The sequence below is a fragment of the Rhinopithecus roxellana genome, chromosome 18, assembly GCF_007565055.1.
Source record: "Rhinopithecus roxellana isolate Shanxi Qingling chromosome 18, ASM756505v1, whole genome shotgun sequence".
NCBI classification, from domain to species: Eukaryota; Metazoa; Chordata; class Mammalia; order Primates; family Cercopithecidae; genus Rhinopithecus; species Rhinopithecus roxellana.
Genome location: NC_044566.1, coordinates 97,358,880 through 97,378,522, shown reverse-complemented (window position 1 = coordinate 97,378,522; position 19,643 = coordinate 97,358,880). Strand labels below are relative to the sequence as shown.

The 19,643-nt window shown below is 38.6% G+C and overlaps 1 protein-coding gene across 1 annotated transcript in view; it reads left to right on the top strand.

Moving 5' to 3' along the window:
* DNAJC3 (DnaJ heat shock protein family (Hsp40) member C3) overlaps window positions 1-19,289 on the top strand; it is a 103,426-nt gene extending 84,137 nt beyond the window's left edge. The window contains exons 10-12 of the mRNA XM_010358915.2: window positions 13,457-13,589; window positions 14,464-14,612; window positions 18,243-19,289. Of these exons, the coding sequence (XP_010357217.1) occupies window positions 13,457-13,589; window positions 14,464-14,612; window positions 18,243-18,400 (440 nt within the window). The 3' untranslated portion in view covers window positions 18,401-19,289. The remainder of the gene's footprint in view (window positions 1-13,456; window positions 13,590-14,463; window positions 14,613-18,242) is intronic.
* Window positions 19,290-19,643: the final 354 nt, after the last annotated feature.

Here is a 19,643-nt window from a genome sequence, read left to right as displayed (position 1 = left end):
TCATACACTTCTGGGCTCATAATGAGGCTATATCCTAAGGTTCTTAGGTATAAGATCTTTCTCTTTGTTGTCTTAAAGATGAATATGCATAAAACATAGTGGTGGGAAACTTTTTATCTTCATTGTTTATATTATGACAGTCTCACAGCAGGTAAACACTCCACCCAACATTTTATTATGAGAAATTTCAAATAAAGAGAAAAGTTGAAAGAATTTCACAATGAACACCCATGTCCTCACCATACAGATACTGAAATTAACAGTTTACAATGCCTTATCACATGTATCTGTCTCTCTAGCCCTCCATTTATCCATCAGTTCATGTTTTTATTATGCATTTAAAAAAAGGTATTTGGTTTACTTTTCCCCCAAATACTTCAACTTGTGTATCATTAACTTGAATTTGTTTACCGTCCTCCATTTTTTTCTTTCTTTAGCGATAATTTTAGATACAGTAAAATGCACAAGTCTTAGGGATACCATTCCTAAGGTCTGATACCCATGCGACATGTTAAAGCAAGAAATCATTCATGATACTTGTTAAAGACAGTTAAGTCAGACTTTATTCAAGGGGGACTATGGTGCAGGTAGAGGGGTCACTGCAATGGGGTCTTGCACTGGGGAGACAGATTGGGTTTGACTCTGACTCCAGCAAGGACAAATGGGGATTTATAGCCAAGGAGCAGAGTTGGGGGTCAGTGGGTGGGATTCTTGCTAGTTAAGGTCAACAGACTATGTGTTGAAGGCAGGCCAGGGTCATATGGAGAGTGGAGGGTGAGAAGTATGACAGATACTGGTGGGGAGGGGTTTCCCTACACTGATTTAGCAGGATTCTTGCTCAAGCTGGATTCCACAGGAACAGAGAGGGAAGTCTAGGGTCTGGATCTGGTCAGAAAGAGGACTCAGAGGAGCTGACCAAATTTCTGGTCAGAGGAGACAATCTTTGTTTAACCCAACTCCTGTCAAGATATAGGACATTATATTACCCTCTTGTCTCTTACCAATCAGTCCCCATCCCATCCCCCACAGGCAATTCTGTTCTGATTTTCTCCATCATGGATTAGCTTGGCCAATTCCAGATCTTCATATAAATACAGCCATGTATAGTATATCCTCTTTTGTATAAACCTTCATTCCTTCAGCATATTTTTGAGATTTATTTATGTTATTACATGCTTTGGTAGTTTATTCTTTTTTATTGATCAAGAGCAGAAGTTGGCAAATTTTCCTATAAAGAGCCAAATAGTAGAGACCCTGCGCACCATGTGGTGTCTGTTGCAACTACTCAGCTCTGCCATTGCAGTGCAAATGTGACCATAGATAATATGCAAATGTGACTATAGATAATATGCAAATGAATAGGCATGGTTGTGTTCCAGTAAAACTTCATTTTGAAAAACAGGTGGTGGGCTGGTAGCACTGTTACCACTTTTCCACTATAAAAAAGCAAAAAAGTATTCAGTATTTCACCAATAATCCTATCCTTGATGAAGGATATTTCATTTCATGCATATATCACACTTTACCTACTGTCATATTACCAGACACTTCAGCTGACTTAAGTTATTAAAAAAAAGCTGCTACGAACGTTATTCTAACGGGCTTTTTTTAGACGTATGTTTTTGTTTATCTGCAAGCAGAGTTGCTGTCATAGTGTAAGGTGCGTGCTCAGTTTTAAAAGAAACTGCCAGACTCTTTCTAAGGTAATGTATAATTTATACTCCTACAATAAAGTACAAGAGTTCCAGTTGCTCCACATCCTTGCAAAGATTTTGTGTTGTCACTCTTTTTAGTTTTATCCATTTCGGTGTGTGTTAGTATCGATTGTGGTTTTAATGTGTGTTTCCTTGTTGACTAGGGTTGTTGAATAATTTCATGTGTTGTTTCTGTGTTTCAATATCTTACTTTGTGAAGTAAGCATTCTCTACATGCTTACCCATTTAAAAATATTTGCTGTTTTGTTTTGTTACAGAGTTGAACTTATTTATATATTTATGTTTTCCCCTTTATTCCATTAATGTGGTAAATTAAACTGACATTTCTAAAGTTAAGTCAACCTTTAATTATTGGGACAAACTCTTCTTGGACAGGGATTTAGATATTGCTGGATTTGATTTGCTAACATTTTAAGAAGTATGCATCTGTGTTCATGAGGGATAATTGTTCTGTAACTTCTTTTGGTAATGTCTTTGTCAGAGTTTAGTGTTAAAGGTGTACTGGACTCAACCAGTTCAAAATTGTTCCTTCCTCCTCTATTTTCTGAAAGTCATATGATTGGTATCATCTTTTCTTTAAAGTTTGAGAGAATTCACCAGTAAAACCATCTTGGTCTTGGAAGTCGTTTTTGATTTTTTTTTTTTGGGGTAGGATGGTTTTTGATGACAAATTTAGCTTTTTTAAATTTTGTTTTTGCTTTTTTTGAGACAAGGTCTTGCTGTGTCACCCAGGCTGGAATGTAGTGGCACAGTTATGACTCACTGCAGCCTTGACCTCCCAGGCTCAAGTGATCCTCCCACCTCAGCCTCCCGAGTAGCTGGGACTACAGGTGCATCCCACCACACCTGGCTAGTTTTTGTATTTTTTGTAGAGATGGTGTTTTGCTATGCTGCCCAGGCTAGTCTCAAACTCCTGGGATCAAGTGATCTGCCCACCTTGGCCTCCCAAAGTGCTGGGACTACAGGCATTAGTCACTGCAACTGGCCTTACTTAGTATTATTCAGTATAAGGTTATTTAATATTTTCTGTTTCATCTGTGTTAGTTTTTATAAGTTACATCTTCTAAGGAATGTTTCCATTTCTTGACATTGCTGAATTTGTTGGCATGAAGTTCATAATATCTTATTATTTAATGTCTATAAGATCTGTAAGATGATTCCTGCTTTGTTTGTAATATTAATAATTTGTATTTTCTTTTTTCCTGTTGATCATTGTAGACAGAGTTTGGTCAATTTTGTTGATCTTTTTAAGGAACCAACTTCGGGATTTGTTAATGGTTTCTATGGTTTTTCTTTATTACTTTATCGATTTCTGCTCTTTAGTTCCTTAGACTGACTTTGGTTGTACTTTGTGCTTTTGCTAGAACGTTCATTGATTTTAGGCCTTTCTTTCTTTTTAAATACAAGCATTTAAAGTTGCACCTTTCACATTTTGTTTTACTTTCATTATAACTTGGCTTGAAGTGTATTGTAATTTCCCTTCTGACTTCTGTGATGCATGGATTATGTATAGGTGTTCTAATTTTCAAATACTTGATGGTTTCTTAGGTACTTTATTATTTATTTTGAATTTAATTCCGTTGTGGTCAGAGAACATGCTAGGTGTGATTTCCTTCCTTTTAAATTTATTTAGGCTTGTTTTGTGGTCCAGCATGGTATCTACCTTGATATATTCTATGTACACTTGAAAATAAGGTGTATTCTGCAATTGCTGGGTATAATATTTGTTAGTTTTTCCATCAGGTATGAGGTGAGAGTTGTTAAGATCTTTATCTGTTGTGGAAATTGTGAACTTTCCTGTTTCTCTTTAATATTGTCAATATTTCCTTCATGCATTTTGAAGCTCTGCTATTAGCCTACATATTTATGACTGTCAAGTGTTCTCCTGATGAATTTTTACTTTTATTCTTACCCAGTGTTCCTGTCTATCACTGGCAATACTCTTTTTCTTGAATGATTTTATATGAAATTAATAGAATCACCTCTGCCTTCTTGATCTTATTGCTTGCATGGTGTATCTGTCTTCATCCATTTACTTTCAATGTCTTTGTGCCTTTATAAGTGTGTCTCTTATAGACATCATGTAGTTGGAACTTGCTTTGTTTCTATCAATTTTGATAATTATAATCTCTTTTGTTTGAAGTGTTTACTTGATCTGTATTAATGTGATTATTGATATGGTTGTATGTAGGTCCGCAATTTTACTGTTGTTTTCTTTTTGTCCTTTTGTTTTTGAGTTTTTGTTCCTCTGTTTCTGTTGTCATTTAGATGATGTGAATATTTCTAGTATCCCCTCTGGAGCGCAGCAGTTTTTTACAGGCGTGATTATATTGCATTGTAGCCTTAAACTCCTGACCTCAAGCCGTCCTCCTGCCTCAGCCTCCCAAGTAGCTGGGACTATAGGTGCATGTCCTGCACCTGACTGTAACCACTTTTTAAATAAATTTCTAATATTAGTTTAATAGCTTCTAATTATTAGCTACCACTATAACTGAAATTAAAATATGTCTTCCTCTAGCTCTTGATTTATCCATTTTAGGCAGTATCCCTTGTCTGCCTGTTACAGAAGAGGAAGAACTGAGTAGACCTCACTAGTTCCTTCTGTTCTTTCTCACCTTCAATTTTAGTTGAGTATTTGATCTTTTGGTTATATTTACAGCTTTAATGTAATATAAATAAATTTTAATGTACCCAAGTTTCTTTCTTGCTCTGTCACCTTTAGATAGCATCTCAATTGTATACTACTGATAATAAGGAAATTAGTATATTTCCATCTTATCTTTGAACTACATTTTAAGTATGTGTTAGTATACTTGTATAATGTTTGTAGTATTTAGATTATTTCCTCTAACTATAATTGTGGATAGTAAGGAAATGAAAGCCATTTAGTAGACTAATGTATTGTATAACTGCAGTCTCAAGTCATGCGTTTGAATCCTTAGAAAAGGAGATGTAATCGTTGCACCAACCAGTGTCAGATACATGGAGTCACCTGATCACAAAGGCCACACTTTTAGTATGCTTCTCATTTGGCGCAGGATTTTTTGGTAAGCTTCACCCCGAGTTAGAGTTACTGTTTCTCTGCCAGAAGAAACCTATGCCTCTGTCTTACTAAGAACATCTTGAGATTTTTAATGACACAATTTGTATGAATGAGATCTGCTCTCTGTGAAGATACTTTTTTTTTTTTTTTTTTTTTTTTTTACATTTTTTTTCTTTTCACTCTGAAGAGACTCTTTAGCCCTGTAACTCCTGGCTGTGCCTGGCCTGCTGCACATCTTTCGCCCCAGAACTCCTTTCGCTGCCTGTCTGGGTTTTTCTGTCTTCTTTTTAGAAATGTAATCATGTCTTCATCTTTCTTGGATTCTTTTTATATTTTGCTTAAAGTGCATCCTCAGAAAGTGATACGAATGTGTCTGATGCCAGAAGGGAATATTGCAGCTTCTCAGAAATTCAGAGGAAAATGATTTTTAACACAGACTTCTATGTATAGTAAGGTATTAATTAGGATAAGAATTGAGTGCAATTGTTGAGAAGTTTTCTTTTTTCAGTGTTCTGGAGACACTGGAATCACCTGTGGTGTAAAAGTTTGGAACCATCTCCGGAAAGACTGCTGCTTTACGGGGAGGTGGCTTCGTGACAGTTTCTCTGTGAAAATGTTTTGTTTGGGCTTTGCTTTTTCAGTCAATGAAATTCTTTTAAATAGTTTAAGCAAATGTGCATTTATCGATATGACAGATTTACTTAATTCAAAATTCACAAGAGACAAAGTAGGACATTAAATTATAATAAAAGGGTTCATTCATTGAGAATCTATGAATATATCTGACATCAGTTTTCCCAAAAACAAAAAGCAAATATTAACAGAATTGAAGCAAAAAATAGACAGCAGTATAATAATGGCAGGATACTTCAGTATCCCACTTTTAATAATGAATAATAAAGCAAGATAGAATATTAATAAGGGAACAAAAAACTTGAATGCACCATAAAACAATTACACCTAACAAATGTATACAGACAGCAGAGTACACATTCTTTTCAGTAGCTCATGAAACATTTTCCTAGATAGACCATGTGTGACACCACAAGTCTTAACAAATTTTTTAAAATTGAAATTTTACAGACCATGATTGATGGCCCACATGGAATAAAACTAGAAATCAGTAACAGAAGGAAAACTGAAAATTTCACAAAATATGAAAATCAGACACCACACTCTCGAGCATGCTCTTGTTGAAGGGTCGGAAGACATAATATTGTGAAGATGGCCGTGCTGCCCACAGTGACCCACACGTGCAGCGTGCCTTTCCATTCCCAATTTTACTTTTCTGAAAATAGAAAAAAACGCACAAAATTACATGAAATCTCAAGGGACCACGAAAAGTCTGACAATCTTAAAAGAAGAAAAATATTGGAGGCATTACACTTAATAATGTCTGAACACCAAACAAAGCTACAGTAACCAAAGCACTTTGGCATGGGTATAAAGGCAGGACATCAAAGCAGTGAAGCAGAATGCAGCACAGATCTCATCTCTTGCAAACATGCTCAAGTGAGTTATTTGCACACCATTTATTGAAGCATTATCCACAAAAGCCAATAGGTGAAAGCAGTTTAAACTTCCTTTACCAAATGAGTGGATACATAAAACTTGGAATACAAAAAAATGGAATATTACTCAGCTTTTAAAAAGCAGGAAGTTTTCTAATATCTACCATAAAGACAAATTTTGAGGACATTATGCTAAATTTAATAACCCAGCCACACACAGAAAAATACTATATGAATCTACTTACATGGAATATCTAAAGTAGTTAACACCCTTAAAAAGAGAAAATAGAATGTTTGCACAGTAAAAACGTTGAATTGAAAAACACCAAAATGTGTGCCCTTTATGAATGTGTAGTCATAGTTGAGAATTGCAGCTATCTAGAATTATTTTTTAGTAATACACTGTGTGTGTTCAGTATTTTTTTGTGAAATTTTTTCTGCCAGTGTATATTCCTGTGTCTCATGTTTTACGATAGGCTATGTCACATTGTGTTGTTTTTATTTATGTATTATGATTTTGTATGCCAATATTCAACTCTGTAAACATTAAGACAGTGTTTGGACAGAAGTCAGATATGGATCAGTCGTACATCTGTTGCCAATATAATTATTTCCGTTTTTGTTTTCCTGTATAACTATTACCCCTATTTTATGACTTGTATATTTGCTTTTTTTGGTTGGTGGGCAATGGTTTTATTTTTAATTGTAAAAAATACATAATGAAATTTATAATCTTTAATATTTTCAATTATATAGTTAAGTATATTGAAATTGTTAGCAACATAGCTCTAGAACATTTTTATTTTTATAAAAGTAATATGCAATACACATGAATCTTAGGCTTTTAAAACTATTTCATTTTGTTAGATCCTTGATTTTTCTCTTCCCCCTTGTCCTCCTCCTCGTTTTGTCTTCATGTCTACGATAGTTTTGATTTGTTCTTATTTTTCTTGAGTCCTGATTGCTCACATTTTTACCTCCTCGTCATCTTTTGGTCTCTTTCCTGAGTTCTGATTCTGCTTTGTGATTGCCCTTAATGGAAGTAATGAGATTAAGTTACATAATTCGTCTATGATGCTTGCCCAGAATTTTCTTTGGTTTTGTTTTTCTGATGGCTATTCAGAAAATAGTATTCTTTGGCTATGTTTTTCTGATGCATGTTCATTAGATAAGTTTTACATGTTCTTTTCCTGATTTGATTTTTAAATATCTTTTAAGTGATACTATGCCAGTTAAAAAAAAATTATTACTCATCATAAAATGAGTTGGAGTTCACTGCCCTAGCTGTCTGTGGTGCTAGTCCTCTGGATGTCAGTTTTGTTTCTTTGTTTTCTGCATGTAAGGCGTGCTGGGGCCAGGGCAGCCTTCTTAGTTAACAATCGCAGTACTCTCTGCTTTCCTGTTTCCACAGACATTCTGCTTCCTGCTAAAATGATTTTGCTGTCTAGCCCTGCCCTCTCTACTTCTCTGCACCAAACTATGGCCAGGAGGTCATCTGCCGCCAGCCCCACTCGCCCCTCTACCCCCTTCCTTTGCTGCACCAAAGGGTGTTTGTTTTGCACTTCAGGATGAGCCCCTCACCTTCAGGGAGCATAGAGTTGCTGTTCTCTGGGATGTGCCGCACAGGCTGTTTCGCTGTTCCCTCTCATTTTATTCTCTTCTTTACCTCTGTCTTGCCCAGTAAGGCCTCTGCTTTATCTCCCCTATGTGCACTCTAGATTTCCTGGTTCTTGTAATATGCAAGGGATACAGTTTGTCACTTCAGGGTAAGCCCATACTCCTAGAAGGTATATTTTGTCAGCATTTCTGGGATCTTTTACCATTTGGCTTTCTCACTATTTGCTTCCCCCCTCGTCTTAGGTTCACGGCTGATATTAGCACCTTTTAGCAGCCCTTGTCCAGTTTCTTTGTATTGTTTTGCTGAAAATGGAGTTTGGAGCTGCCCCGTCTGTTTACCTTGTTACTTTTGTGTATGATGCAGCAGGAGAATGTTGGTGTTCCATGGGGCTTGTTTATATTGGAGGTCGGATGTACTACATTCTTTCAAAGGATCTCTTTGCATTGAGAGTAGACTTTTAGGGGAATCGGGTGGAAGCTGGGAACACCTGTTGGGAAACTGTTTTAATGATTCAGGTGAATGGTGGCCCGTGTCACAGTGCTAACTATGGAAATGCTGAGAAGTGGTTAAACTATGGCTATATTGTGAAGGAAAGCTGATTTGGAACTTGCTAATGGATTGTCAGCGTGAGAGAGGGAATCACTTGTAGCCGTGTGCACCTGTCTTTCAAATGCTGGTCTGTGCTGGGGAGCTCAGGGCAGGCCGTAAGTGAATAGGACTTGTTCACTGGAGAACGTCCCTGGTGGCACTTGCCCAGCTGCCCTGGTGAGCCCTGCTTCACTCATTTAACTGATCAGAGGGTCAGTAAAATGATCTATTTAACTTTGGTTTTCTGGGTGGGACCACTGTTTGTTCCAGGTCTGTTGTAGAGGTGTGCGTGCCCTGCAGGGCCCTGCACAGGCACACCTTTCACTCTGCTTATAGTAGGGTTAATGCTGCAGCTCCATATACAGGGGCCAGAGCCGGCCCAGCCACCCCGTAGTCACCTCACGGACTGTCCTGACAGCTGCCTTATAGCTACTTCTGCGTGCCAAACTGAGGGTCCTTGGCCAAAGATAATGGCTTCCAGATCTGCCAGGGCCTCTTACAGTGTGTGCTTACATTATGGTTCCCTCTACTTAGGTTTATTACTAATGTGCTGCCACTTCCTATCTTCCAGAAATTTATCAAAGCTGCTGGTCTGCTGTTGTCTTCAGTGCTGCTATGGTTATATTGCTTTTCGTCATTTTGGTGGCAAGGAGGGTAGGCAAATGTGTGTGCTTACGTCTCCCATCCTAAGCCAGTGATTTGCATTGCTCCTTAGGAATGTGAAGGGAATATAGAAGAAAAGTAATTTGTGATAGATAAGATTTTTTAGATTCAGAGGTTAGAAAATGAATTGGCTAATATGTAACATGGTATTCTTTATCTAGGGCTGACATATGTCTGGCTTATTCTACTTTTCATAGCTGTTCAGTTATGGTGATGGGATAAACATTGGATGGGTGTGTGTGTGTGTGTGTGTTTATACTTTAAGTGCTGGGATACATGTGCAGAATGTACAGGTTTGTTACATAGGTATACACATGGCATGCTAATTTGCTACACCCATCAACCCGTCATCTACATTAGGTATTTCTCCTAATGCTATCCCTCCCCCAGCCCCCCACGTCCCCACAGGCCCCAGTGTGTGATGTGCCCGTCCCTGTGTCCACATGTTCTCATTGTTCAACTCACACTTATGAGTGAGAACATGCGGTGTTTGGTTTTCTGTTCCTGTGTTAGTTTCCAGCTTCATCCATGTCCCAGCGAAGAACATGAACTCATCCTTTTTTATGGCTGCATAGTATTCTATGGTATATATGTGCCACGTTTTCTTTATCCAGTCTATCATTGATGGACATTTGGGTTGGTTCCAAGTCTTTGCTATTGTGAACAGCGCTGCAATAAACATACGTGTGCATGTGTCTTTATACCAGAATGATTTATAATCCTTTGGGTATGTACCCAGTAATGAGATTGCAGGGTCAAATGGTAATTCTAGTTCTAGATCCTTGATGAATCACCACACTGTCTTCCACAATGGTTGAACTAATTTACTCTCCCACCAACAGTGTAAAAGTGTTCCTATTTCTCCACATCCTCTCCAGCATCTGTTGTTTCCTGACTTTTTAATGATCACCATTCTAACTGGTGTGAGATGGTATCTCATTGTGGTTTTGATTTGCATTTCTCTAATGACCAGTGATGATGAGTTTTCTTTCATATGTCTGTTGGCTGCATAAATGTCTTCTTTTGAGAAATGTCTGTTCATATTCTTTGCCCACTTCTTGATAGGGTTGTTTTCTTATAAATTCGTTTAAGTTCCCTATAGATTCTGGATGTTAGCCCTTTGTCAGATGGTTGCCTGTTCACTCTGATGATAGTTTCTTTTGCTGTGCAGAAGCTCTTTAGTTTAATTGGATCCCATTTGTCAATTTTGGCTTTTGTTGCCATTGTTTTTGGTGTTTTAGTCATGAAGTCTTTGCCCATGCCTATGTCCTGAATGGTATTGCCTAGGTTTTCTTCTATGGTTTTTATGGTTTTATGTCTTACATTTAAGTCTTTAATCCACCTTGAGTTAATTTTTGTATAATGTGTAGGGGTCCAGTTTCAGTTTTCCGCATATGGCTAGCCAGTTTTCCCAACACCATTTATTAAATAGGGAGTCCTTTCCCCATTGCTTGTTTTTGTCTATTGTTTTTTTTTTTTTCTTAGATTGTCTCTTAGATTGTGGAGTCTGAGAAAGTGTAATTTAAAATGGTCTGTCTAGTTATATCTGTGGGAAGTCTTACATCATCCATACTTAGGTTTCCAATTAGTTATCTGCAATTATGTGAATATAGGAAACAACCTATAATTTTACATTTTGTCTTATATTGGGAAAATGTGTTCATCTTATATTCTAACACAAATACGATACAAAAGACTGCTTTAGGGAGATACCCTGAACGCGTAAGAATGAAAACATGTTTTAAATGTAGAGTCTGCACAAGTAGCAAAATTGTGTGTATACTGAAACATTTTCCTGTTGTATTCCTTCAAGGTCTGTTTCCTTACTAAGCTGTGTGTTGTGCTATGGGTGTTAATTGTAAAGTTAAACCTTACTACTATTTATGATGGTTTTGTTTTTATACTAAATTGGGAGAAGTTTTTTACGTCTCGTGGGTTGGGCCTTAGTAACATTTAGTTTAATGATGCACTGATGCGAGAATTCACTTTAGGATAAAAGATGGAAGGGTCCCCTTCCCCAGTGCCACAGGGCCAAAGGTGGTGGCGGTTCGTTTTTCTATGCAGTGTGTAGCCTGTCAAAATTTGTTAGTCGTGTTGTAGGACTCTTTCCTTAGTTCAGCTAAAGACAGGGGGTCCCTTGTCACACAGCCACGAAAAATTCGGCTCACAGACAATTTGAAGAGGACAAGATTTATTGGGTGAAAAGGAAACAGGGACTGTCTACAAGGCCAGAGTCCCAGCTAGTGTGCTTCCCACCTTACAGATTGAATCCCAGGTTCCACCCAGGAAGAGGAGGGAGGGCCCAGGCTCCTCCCCGCTGCAAAAGGTGCGAACTTCCCGAGGCCCCACCCCAGTGCAAGTGTGCACTCCTCCCTGCGTGCAGGCCAGATGGAGTTTTTCCAGGAACCCCTTTGCATTTGGCTGTCTCAGTCTTACCCCAATAGCTTTCTCATTTTAATCTGTCCAAGGTGCCTTACATTCCCTCTGTGTTCAGCTATTGCCAAGATGAGTGTTCAGATGTCTTTTCTCCTAGTGAAATGCATTTTCATACAAACAAGAATTTGAACCCAGCAATCTATTATTGGAATTATCTATCCAGGGAGAATATTGAGAAAAATTTGAGTGGGGGCTTCCCTAGACCATCTCGATTTGATGATCTGGTAAGAAGATACACAGGACTCAGCATATAGTTGTACTCAGGGCTTTCATTCTAGTGAAAAAGCAAAGTCAGCAAAGGGAAAAGGTGTAAGTGGGAAAATCTGGAGGAAACCAGACAGAAGATTCCAGGACTCCTCTCCCTGTGATGTCACAAAGGACAAGCTTAATTTTTCCAGCAATGAGAAATTCTACAATGTGTGAAATGTTGTCTACCAGGGAAGCTTGTTAGAGACACTGCACCCAGAGTTTTTGTTGGGGACTAGTCACTAGACACCTTCTGCCTGGCCTGCACCAAAATCCCAGACTCCCAGAAGGAAAGATGTTTGGCATAAACTATATTTTTCATACAAACAGTTCAGCCATGAGTCATTCCTACCATGGAATGTTGGGAACACTCCTGAAATCTGGCTTCCCAAACATCAGCAGTAAGCCAACCTTGTCAGCAGACTTTTCTAAGGATAGCAGTCTCAGGACTGCTGTGTTGACTCTCTTCTGCATGATATTAGATACCCAGGTGCCTTGTATTTTCTAAGCATTTAAAATACTGTGTATTAGCTGGGCGTGGTGGTGCATGCCTGTAGTCCCAGCTACTTCGTGGGCCTGAGGCAGGAGGATGGCTTGTGCCTGCGAGGTCGAAGTTGCAGTGAGCCAAAGTGAGAGAGACCCCGTCTCTTAAAAGTTTTTTTTTTTTAATACTGTGTAATAAAAGATGTAATGTGGATAGTCACCAGACTCCCTGTACTGGGACTGTATGTGTTTTGTATTTTGATTGACACTTAGGCTTGTAATAGTGTTAGAGCCTGTGGGTTACTGAGTCATTCAGATTGTGGACAGCTCCTTCTGTTCCCTTTCTTTCTATAATTTTTTTTTTTCTAGCTTTTCATTGACCAAACACACCTCCTGATCCCTTTCTAAACATCTAATTCTTCTGCACTGTTGTCAATCCATTAACTGACCAGGCAGATTTGCTTTATCAGTGTCTTTGTTACACAGGAAAGAATCACTTCAGTCTTAATGGTGGTAAGATTGCTCTGGATAAAGTGCTGACATTAACGTATTTACCCAGAGGGTATGGAGAGATCATGCGGGAGGGTGGACAAGTAAACAGCAGTACATTTTGTTGAATGAGAATAATAAACTACCTAAACTCAGTTTTAATTATTATGCCTTTTAAACCCTTTTTTTTTTTTTGAGATGGAATCTCGCTTTGTCACCCAGGCTGGAGTGCAGAGGCGTGATGTCAGCCACTGCAACCTCCGCCTCCCGGGTTCAAGCGATTCTCCTGCCTCAGCCTCCCGAGTAGCTGGGACTACAGGCATGTGCCACCATGCCTGGCTAATTTTTTTCTTTTTTTTTTTTTTTTTAAGTAAAGATGGGGTTTCACTATGTTGGCCAGGCTGGTTTTGAACTCTTGACTTAGTGATCCACCCCCTTCAGCCTCCCAAAGTGAGGAGATTATAGGCATGAGCCCCCGTGCCCGGCCTCTTTTAAATATTCTTGATCAAAGTTACTAACGGGGTATCACTTAGGGTTTTTGGCAATAATGACCAAAGAGTGAAGGGGTTGGGGGATAATGACTTTAGCATCAATTTTACAGGATAAGAAAAGGCAACAAATTATAATTTGCCTTAACAATATTATCTTAAACATATTTTGACAGCGATTCAGGATTATGAAACTGCTCAGGAACACAATGAAAATGATCAGCAGATTCGAGAAGGTCTAGAGAAAGCACAAAGATTATTGAAACAGTCGCAGAGACGAGATTATTATAAAATCTTGGGAGTAAAAAGGTGAATTATTAATTTAAAATTTACTTTGCTATTTTTAATCAACTCTGTTTCAAAGCTAATCATTACTCTTTTTCCTCTCTGATTCATTTTCTTTACTTATGTAATTTCAGTCATATGGATTAAACCCTAACAATCTTTAACATTAGAAAGCTACTTTGAGTATTTTATAGGCAAGTTTCTTTGATAGAGACCAATAATGCAACCACAGAGAATTAGTAGTTGGCAACAAAGGTGACACTGTAGCATGAATGGGTCCTAGGCCTAGATTTTTTAAGAAGGGTAAAGGGTAGGAGTGAGCTTTCTTTTGGTGGGGATGGAGGAGATGGAAAAAGGAAGAAAAAGCCTTCTCTAGACCTAAAAATAAAGTAGTGCTTTCAGAATTAAGTCTGAAATTAAGATCTACCTTTACATAAAAGTACATACTAAGTACATGATACACCCCCCAGTGGTTCGCTAAGTAAACCATCGTCTTTCAGAATTTGGAATCTTTGTGCTTACTATTAAGTAAGCTCATGCAGAAGCATAATTGAAAGTGGCGGTCAGAGTCATATCTTTTTAATGCCAAGAACTGAATTTTGGTAACTCGGAAATTCAGAAAGTTAAAAAATTCATTGATGTACCTTTTTCAAAAAAGGGAAAATTCTAAAGATCAGGAGTGCTTTATTCTCAGTAATCTTAGTGAGTATCCAGGGAAGCCTGATGTCAGCTTTAATGATCATCCAGAACTGTATGCAGATCTTTGGTCTGTGATACCATTGGAACTATTTTATAGAACCAGTTTGTTAATTGCCAGTGGGATCTTAATCAGCTCTTCTGATTTTTATGATAGTATGTTAGACATTTCTCCACTAATTATTATTTTACCACACCTCAGAAATGCCAAAAAGCAAGAAATCATTAAAGCATACCGAAAATTAGCACTGCAGTGGCACCCAGATAACTTCCAGAATGAAGAAGAAAAGAAAAAAGCTGAGAAAAAGTTCATTGACATAGCAGCTGCTAAAGAAGTCCTCTCTGATCCAGGTATTATTCACTTTTATTCCTTTGACTCATCCTAGAGGTGGTGTTAGAAGCGAGGGTGGAACGCGTGGTGGGTTCTGCATGTGGGGCTGTATAGGCAGTGACGGGTCCTGAGCCCGGTTCCAGAGGTCCAGTTGTATGCCTGCCCTCCTCATTCAGCCCTCTTACGCTGCTGTCGCAGGGTACAGTGGAAAGACCATCAAATGTGGAATCAGAGGGCCTGAGTTTGAATCTTTTTCCTACTCAAACAAGTTATCAGAACTTTTTGGTCTCAGTTTTTTTCAATACTGAGCATAAGAGGATCTCTCAGGTTCCCTCTAACCTCAAAGGTCAATGATGAATTTTCTCCACCAAGCTCACAGGAGCTTGATGAGGAAACCAGCTTGCCAGGCTGGATTGCACTGAGTGGGAGAACAGCAGATGTCTGGCCGAGGGCCTGCTTTGCCCCATATCTGTTCACCAGGAATCTTGCCCTGAATCATATGATCATTAGATCAACAGGCTTATATGTGTGTTTTTTAAATTTTTATTTTTTGTAGAAATGGGGTGTCACTGTGTTGCCCAGGCTGGTCGTTAACTCCTGGGCTAAAGTGATCTTTCCAACTCAGCTTCCCAAAGTTCTGAGATTACAGGTGTGAGCCTCTGCACCTGGCCACGTGTGTGCTTTTGCCGTACACTAATATGGCCTGGAAATTTAATAAGAGGGAGACAGGCTAAGCATTGAGGTAATATTGGACAATGCTTTGCTGTTGCCAGAGAATTTCATGTTAAGCTGACACTGCTTTTTTGTGGCCTTCCATGTCAGTGGGAGCCAAAGCTGTGATCTGAGCTAGACAAATTAAACAGAGAGAGGAAAGTTTTATTTGTCAAATCTTTTTGGAGCACCTACTTATGCAGTGGAATTGAAGGTAAATGATGCTTTGTTTTCAAGTAATTTATAATCCAGTAAAGGAGAAATGTACTTCCCTTATCAAGTAGTATTGGATACATACTGTCCTGTTACTCAGCAAATATTGAGTGGCTGCAACCTGCCTTGAGCATTTCAATCCTCTTAGTTTGTGCAGTGCACAGAAGTGATAGTGTATCAGACTGGGAGTCAGGATCTTCTTATGGGAGGAGGACTGAGGGGGACTTTGTGCTAAGTTTTAAGGTAGCAGGGAGCCAACCAAGGGGATGAGTGTCCTTGCACAGAGGCATGCACTGAGGAAAGAGCTGCAGGTCCTTTTTCTTACCTCTTGTTCTTATGTTCAGGATGAACTATCTTTTCTTTTAAAGACTTTAAAGTTTTTTACTATGCATATATCAAAACACATGTATCATATATTTATGAATATGTTTAGTAGAATCACATGATTATGCCAATCTGAAACTTAATTTTCACTTGAAATAAATCTTGGCTATAGTTTTTTTCTCATTGAAAAATAGTTACCTCATTCTTTGAAATGTGTACAGACCACTCCATTGAATTTTTAAGTAATTACATGATGTGGATATAGCTGAATTCACTTCTCTTTCCATTCACAGCATCCTTTCTCTGAGGCTATTATCACCCTCTATGCAGAGTTCTCTACTGTTCTAAGTGCTAACACCCTAGATTAATTTTGCCTGTGAGGTATCAAAGATATGGGGCCTGAGTCTAACTGCATTAGCTTTTGCAAAACAAAGCTGAGTTTCAGATCAACTACAATACCCACTTAGTTATTAATACTCAGCATAAGAGCCCTCCATTTTACTGGTGGGTTTCCTCCTTCTAGATGTGTGGTTTCAGATTAACCTCCCAGAATGAACTGGCTTTTCTCCTAAGTATCTGAACCGCTAAAGGACAAGTTACTGTGAGAGAGCAAAGTGGGACTTGGGATTATTTTTATATCTGCATTTTTTCTGCATTCTTTATTTTCCATTTATTAAAAAACCTAGCTATATGCTAAGTCTTTTTTTTTATTTTTATAAGTTCAGGGGTACATGTGCAGGTTTGTTACATAGGTAAATGTGTGTTATGGGGGTTTGTTGTACAGATTATTTCATCACCCAGGTAGTAAGTCTAGAACCCATTAGTTATTATTCCTGATCCTCTCCCACCTCCCATCCTTCACCCTCTAACAGGCCCCAGTGTCTGTTGTTCCCCTTTATGCGGCCATGAGTTCTCATCATTTAGCTCCCACTTGTGAGAATATGTGGTATTTGGTTTTCTGTTCCTGCATTAGTTTGCTAAGGATAGTGGCCTCCAGCTCCATCCATGCCCCTGCAATGACATGATCTCATTTTTTATGGCTGCATACTATTCCATGGTATACATGTACCACATTTTCTTTATCCAGTCTATCATTGATGGGCATTTAGGTTGATTCCATGTCTTTTCTATTGTGAACAGAGCTGCAATAAACAGACACGTGCATGTGTCTTTATAATGGAACAATTTATATTCTTTTGGGTGTATACCCAGTAATGAGATTGCTGGGGTGAATGGTATTTCTGTCTTTAAGGAATTGCCACTGTCTTCCACAATGGCTGAATGAATTTACACTCCCACCAATAGCGTATAAGCGTTCCTTTTTCACCACAACCTTGGCAGCATCTTTTTTAAAACTTTTTAATAGCCATTTTTTATTTGCAATAATGATCTAATTATTTGCTCTAATGATCAGTGATGTTGAGCTTGTTTTCATATGATGGTTGGCCACATATATGTCTTCTTTTGAGAAGTGTCTGTTCATGTCCTTTGCCCACTTTTTAATGGAGTTATTTTCTTGTACATTTAAGTTCCTCGTAGACCTTTGTCAGTTGCATAGTTTGCAAAAATTTTCTTCCATTCTGTAGGTTGTCTGTTTATTCTGCTGATAGTTTCTTTTGCTGTGCAGAAGCTCTTTAGTTTAATTAGATCTCATTTGTCAATTTTTGCTTTTGTTGCAATTTCACGATGGAAACGCCAAAAGCAATCTTTGCCCATGCCTGTGTCCTGAATAGCATTTGCCCAGGTTGTCTTCCAGGGTTTTTCTAATGGCTCTGAGGACAAGAGCTCTTTCTTCCTATCCCTGCAATATTCCTCTCTGTTGCCTTCTCCCATGGCTCTGCATTGGTCTCTTTCTGCTCAGAGCTCAGAGGCCCCACTGTGGGGGCACCAATTGCATGGGAGGGAAAGGTGAATCTCCTGGAGTCGTATGTTATGGAGGCCCCTCTCCCCTCATGTCTGAGGAGCCTTAGTGCTATTTGGATTAAACTGAGTCTCTAGAATGCTCATTAGATGCTTGATGAGGTCATTGCCTTACAGACTTCATTTTGGGGATTAGGGTAGTGAGCTGGCTGTTTCATTGGAAGTGTAGACCTTTGGAAGTTTCTTTTTCTTGAATTATTTTTTTCCAAATAATTTCACTGGGTAGTTACCAAGCTTGGGTAGCTTCTTCTGGAGTGAGATTTAGGGGCCTGAACCTCATCCTCTCTGTGGTGAATTTCTCTAGTCTGTTTCTTCTGAGTGGGAATGGGAGAGCCTGGATTTGAATGTCAGGCACAACTCTTGATAACTGAAAAGTAAGTAGCTCCTCAAGCCCATCCACCCTCCTTTGCCCAAAAAAATCATTCCCCCTGCCCCTATACCTTAGATATTATCTGGTTCTTAATTTTCTGATTTCTTTCTAGAAATGAGAAAGAAGTTTGACGACGGAGAAGATCCCTTGGATGCAGAGAGTCAGCAAGGAGGTGGCGGCAACCCCTTCCACAGAAGCTGGAACTCATGGCAAGGGTTCAATCCCTTCAGCTCAGGCGGACCATTTCGATTTAAATTCCACTTCAATTAAACCAACTGTTTTTCTGCTCTTCTTCCTTAATTTTTTTAAAGATTAAAAACAAAGAAATCTTCCTCCGGGACCCTAATGAAAAAAAAATTCAAATCTTTCAGTTTGTCCATGACCAAAGAGTTGCTTTAATAGGAAAAAATGTGTTCTTATCCCTGTTAGATTTATGGTTAATGGGTTTGCAACGGCAGGGAGGCAAGGAATGGTTCTATTTCTGACAGAGCAGCCTGCATCTGTTTTATGCTGTCTGGAGGAAGTGGTCTGAGGCAGGCTCACCTGTGGACGTGCTCACGTATTCTGTATTTTTCTACACTGGAGCTGAGATTCTTCTCTTCACAGCCTTGCAGAGTAAGTCAGTGCCCACAAATGTAAGAAGGAGCTGAAATCTTCATGAGAATGGTTAGTATTCGTAAAGAGAACATGAACGTTTTTGAGCTGTGCTTCGATGTGATCTAGTCACTTGTGAGTAGCTGTGAAATCTTTAGTGTGCCTGTGTTTACACCTCTGTGGTCTGTCAACATGGCTGTCACTGAAGAAGGAGCAAGAGACCATCTTTTAGGAACCCTGCCACCAAATGATAATATATCCAGGCTTAGACTTTGGATTAATGTTAAATGTACATTTTTTTTTTTTTGGTTCAGTACCTGAAGAATACTGAAACTTGAATCTATAAATTCCTATGGACCCTTTTAATATTAAACACAACAAATTAAAAGTTATAGGTTCAGATAAAATAGTGGTGGTATTTAAAATAATACTGCTGAAGTGCAGATTGAAATACTTTTAAACAACTGAAGTTCTGAGTTTTTATAGAGAATTTCATGTAACAAGACTGGCTTAGAAACATAAAGTTACACAGTCAAATAAATACAGAATGCCATGGTTCCCACTTTTAAGTAGACTGTGGGCAGCTTCTCCTTCTCTTATACCAAGGCTTGACCTTATCTTAAAGGTCTGTGGTGCCTCCCACATGGGACTTGTCTGCTGGTATGTGTTAAACAGTAGGCCTGCGCTGCTACCAGATCTTGATGCCTCTGATGTTCTCCTGCCTACAAGAAAATACAGGCTTGCAAGTTTAGTCAGGTCTGGCTGTATTTCCACTGTTGTTTCATTTAATAAGATGGCATCTCCTCTTGAGATATGTTCTTCTTACCTTTTAAGAAGATACTATTTAAGAAGTGAACTATTCAGTCTTTGTATACTGAATGCTTTTTCCCTAAAAAATGTTACTTTACTTTAATCAAGA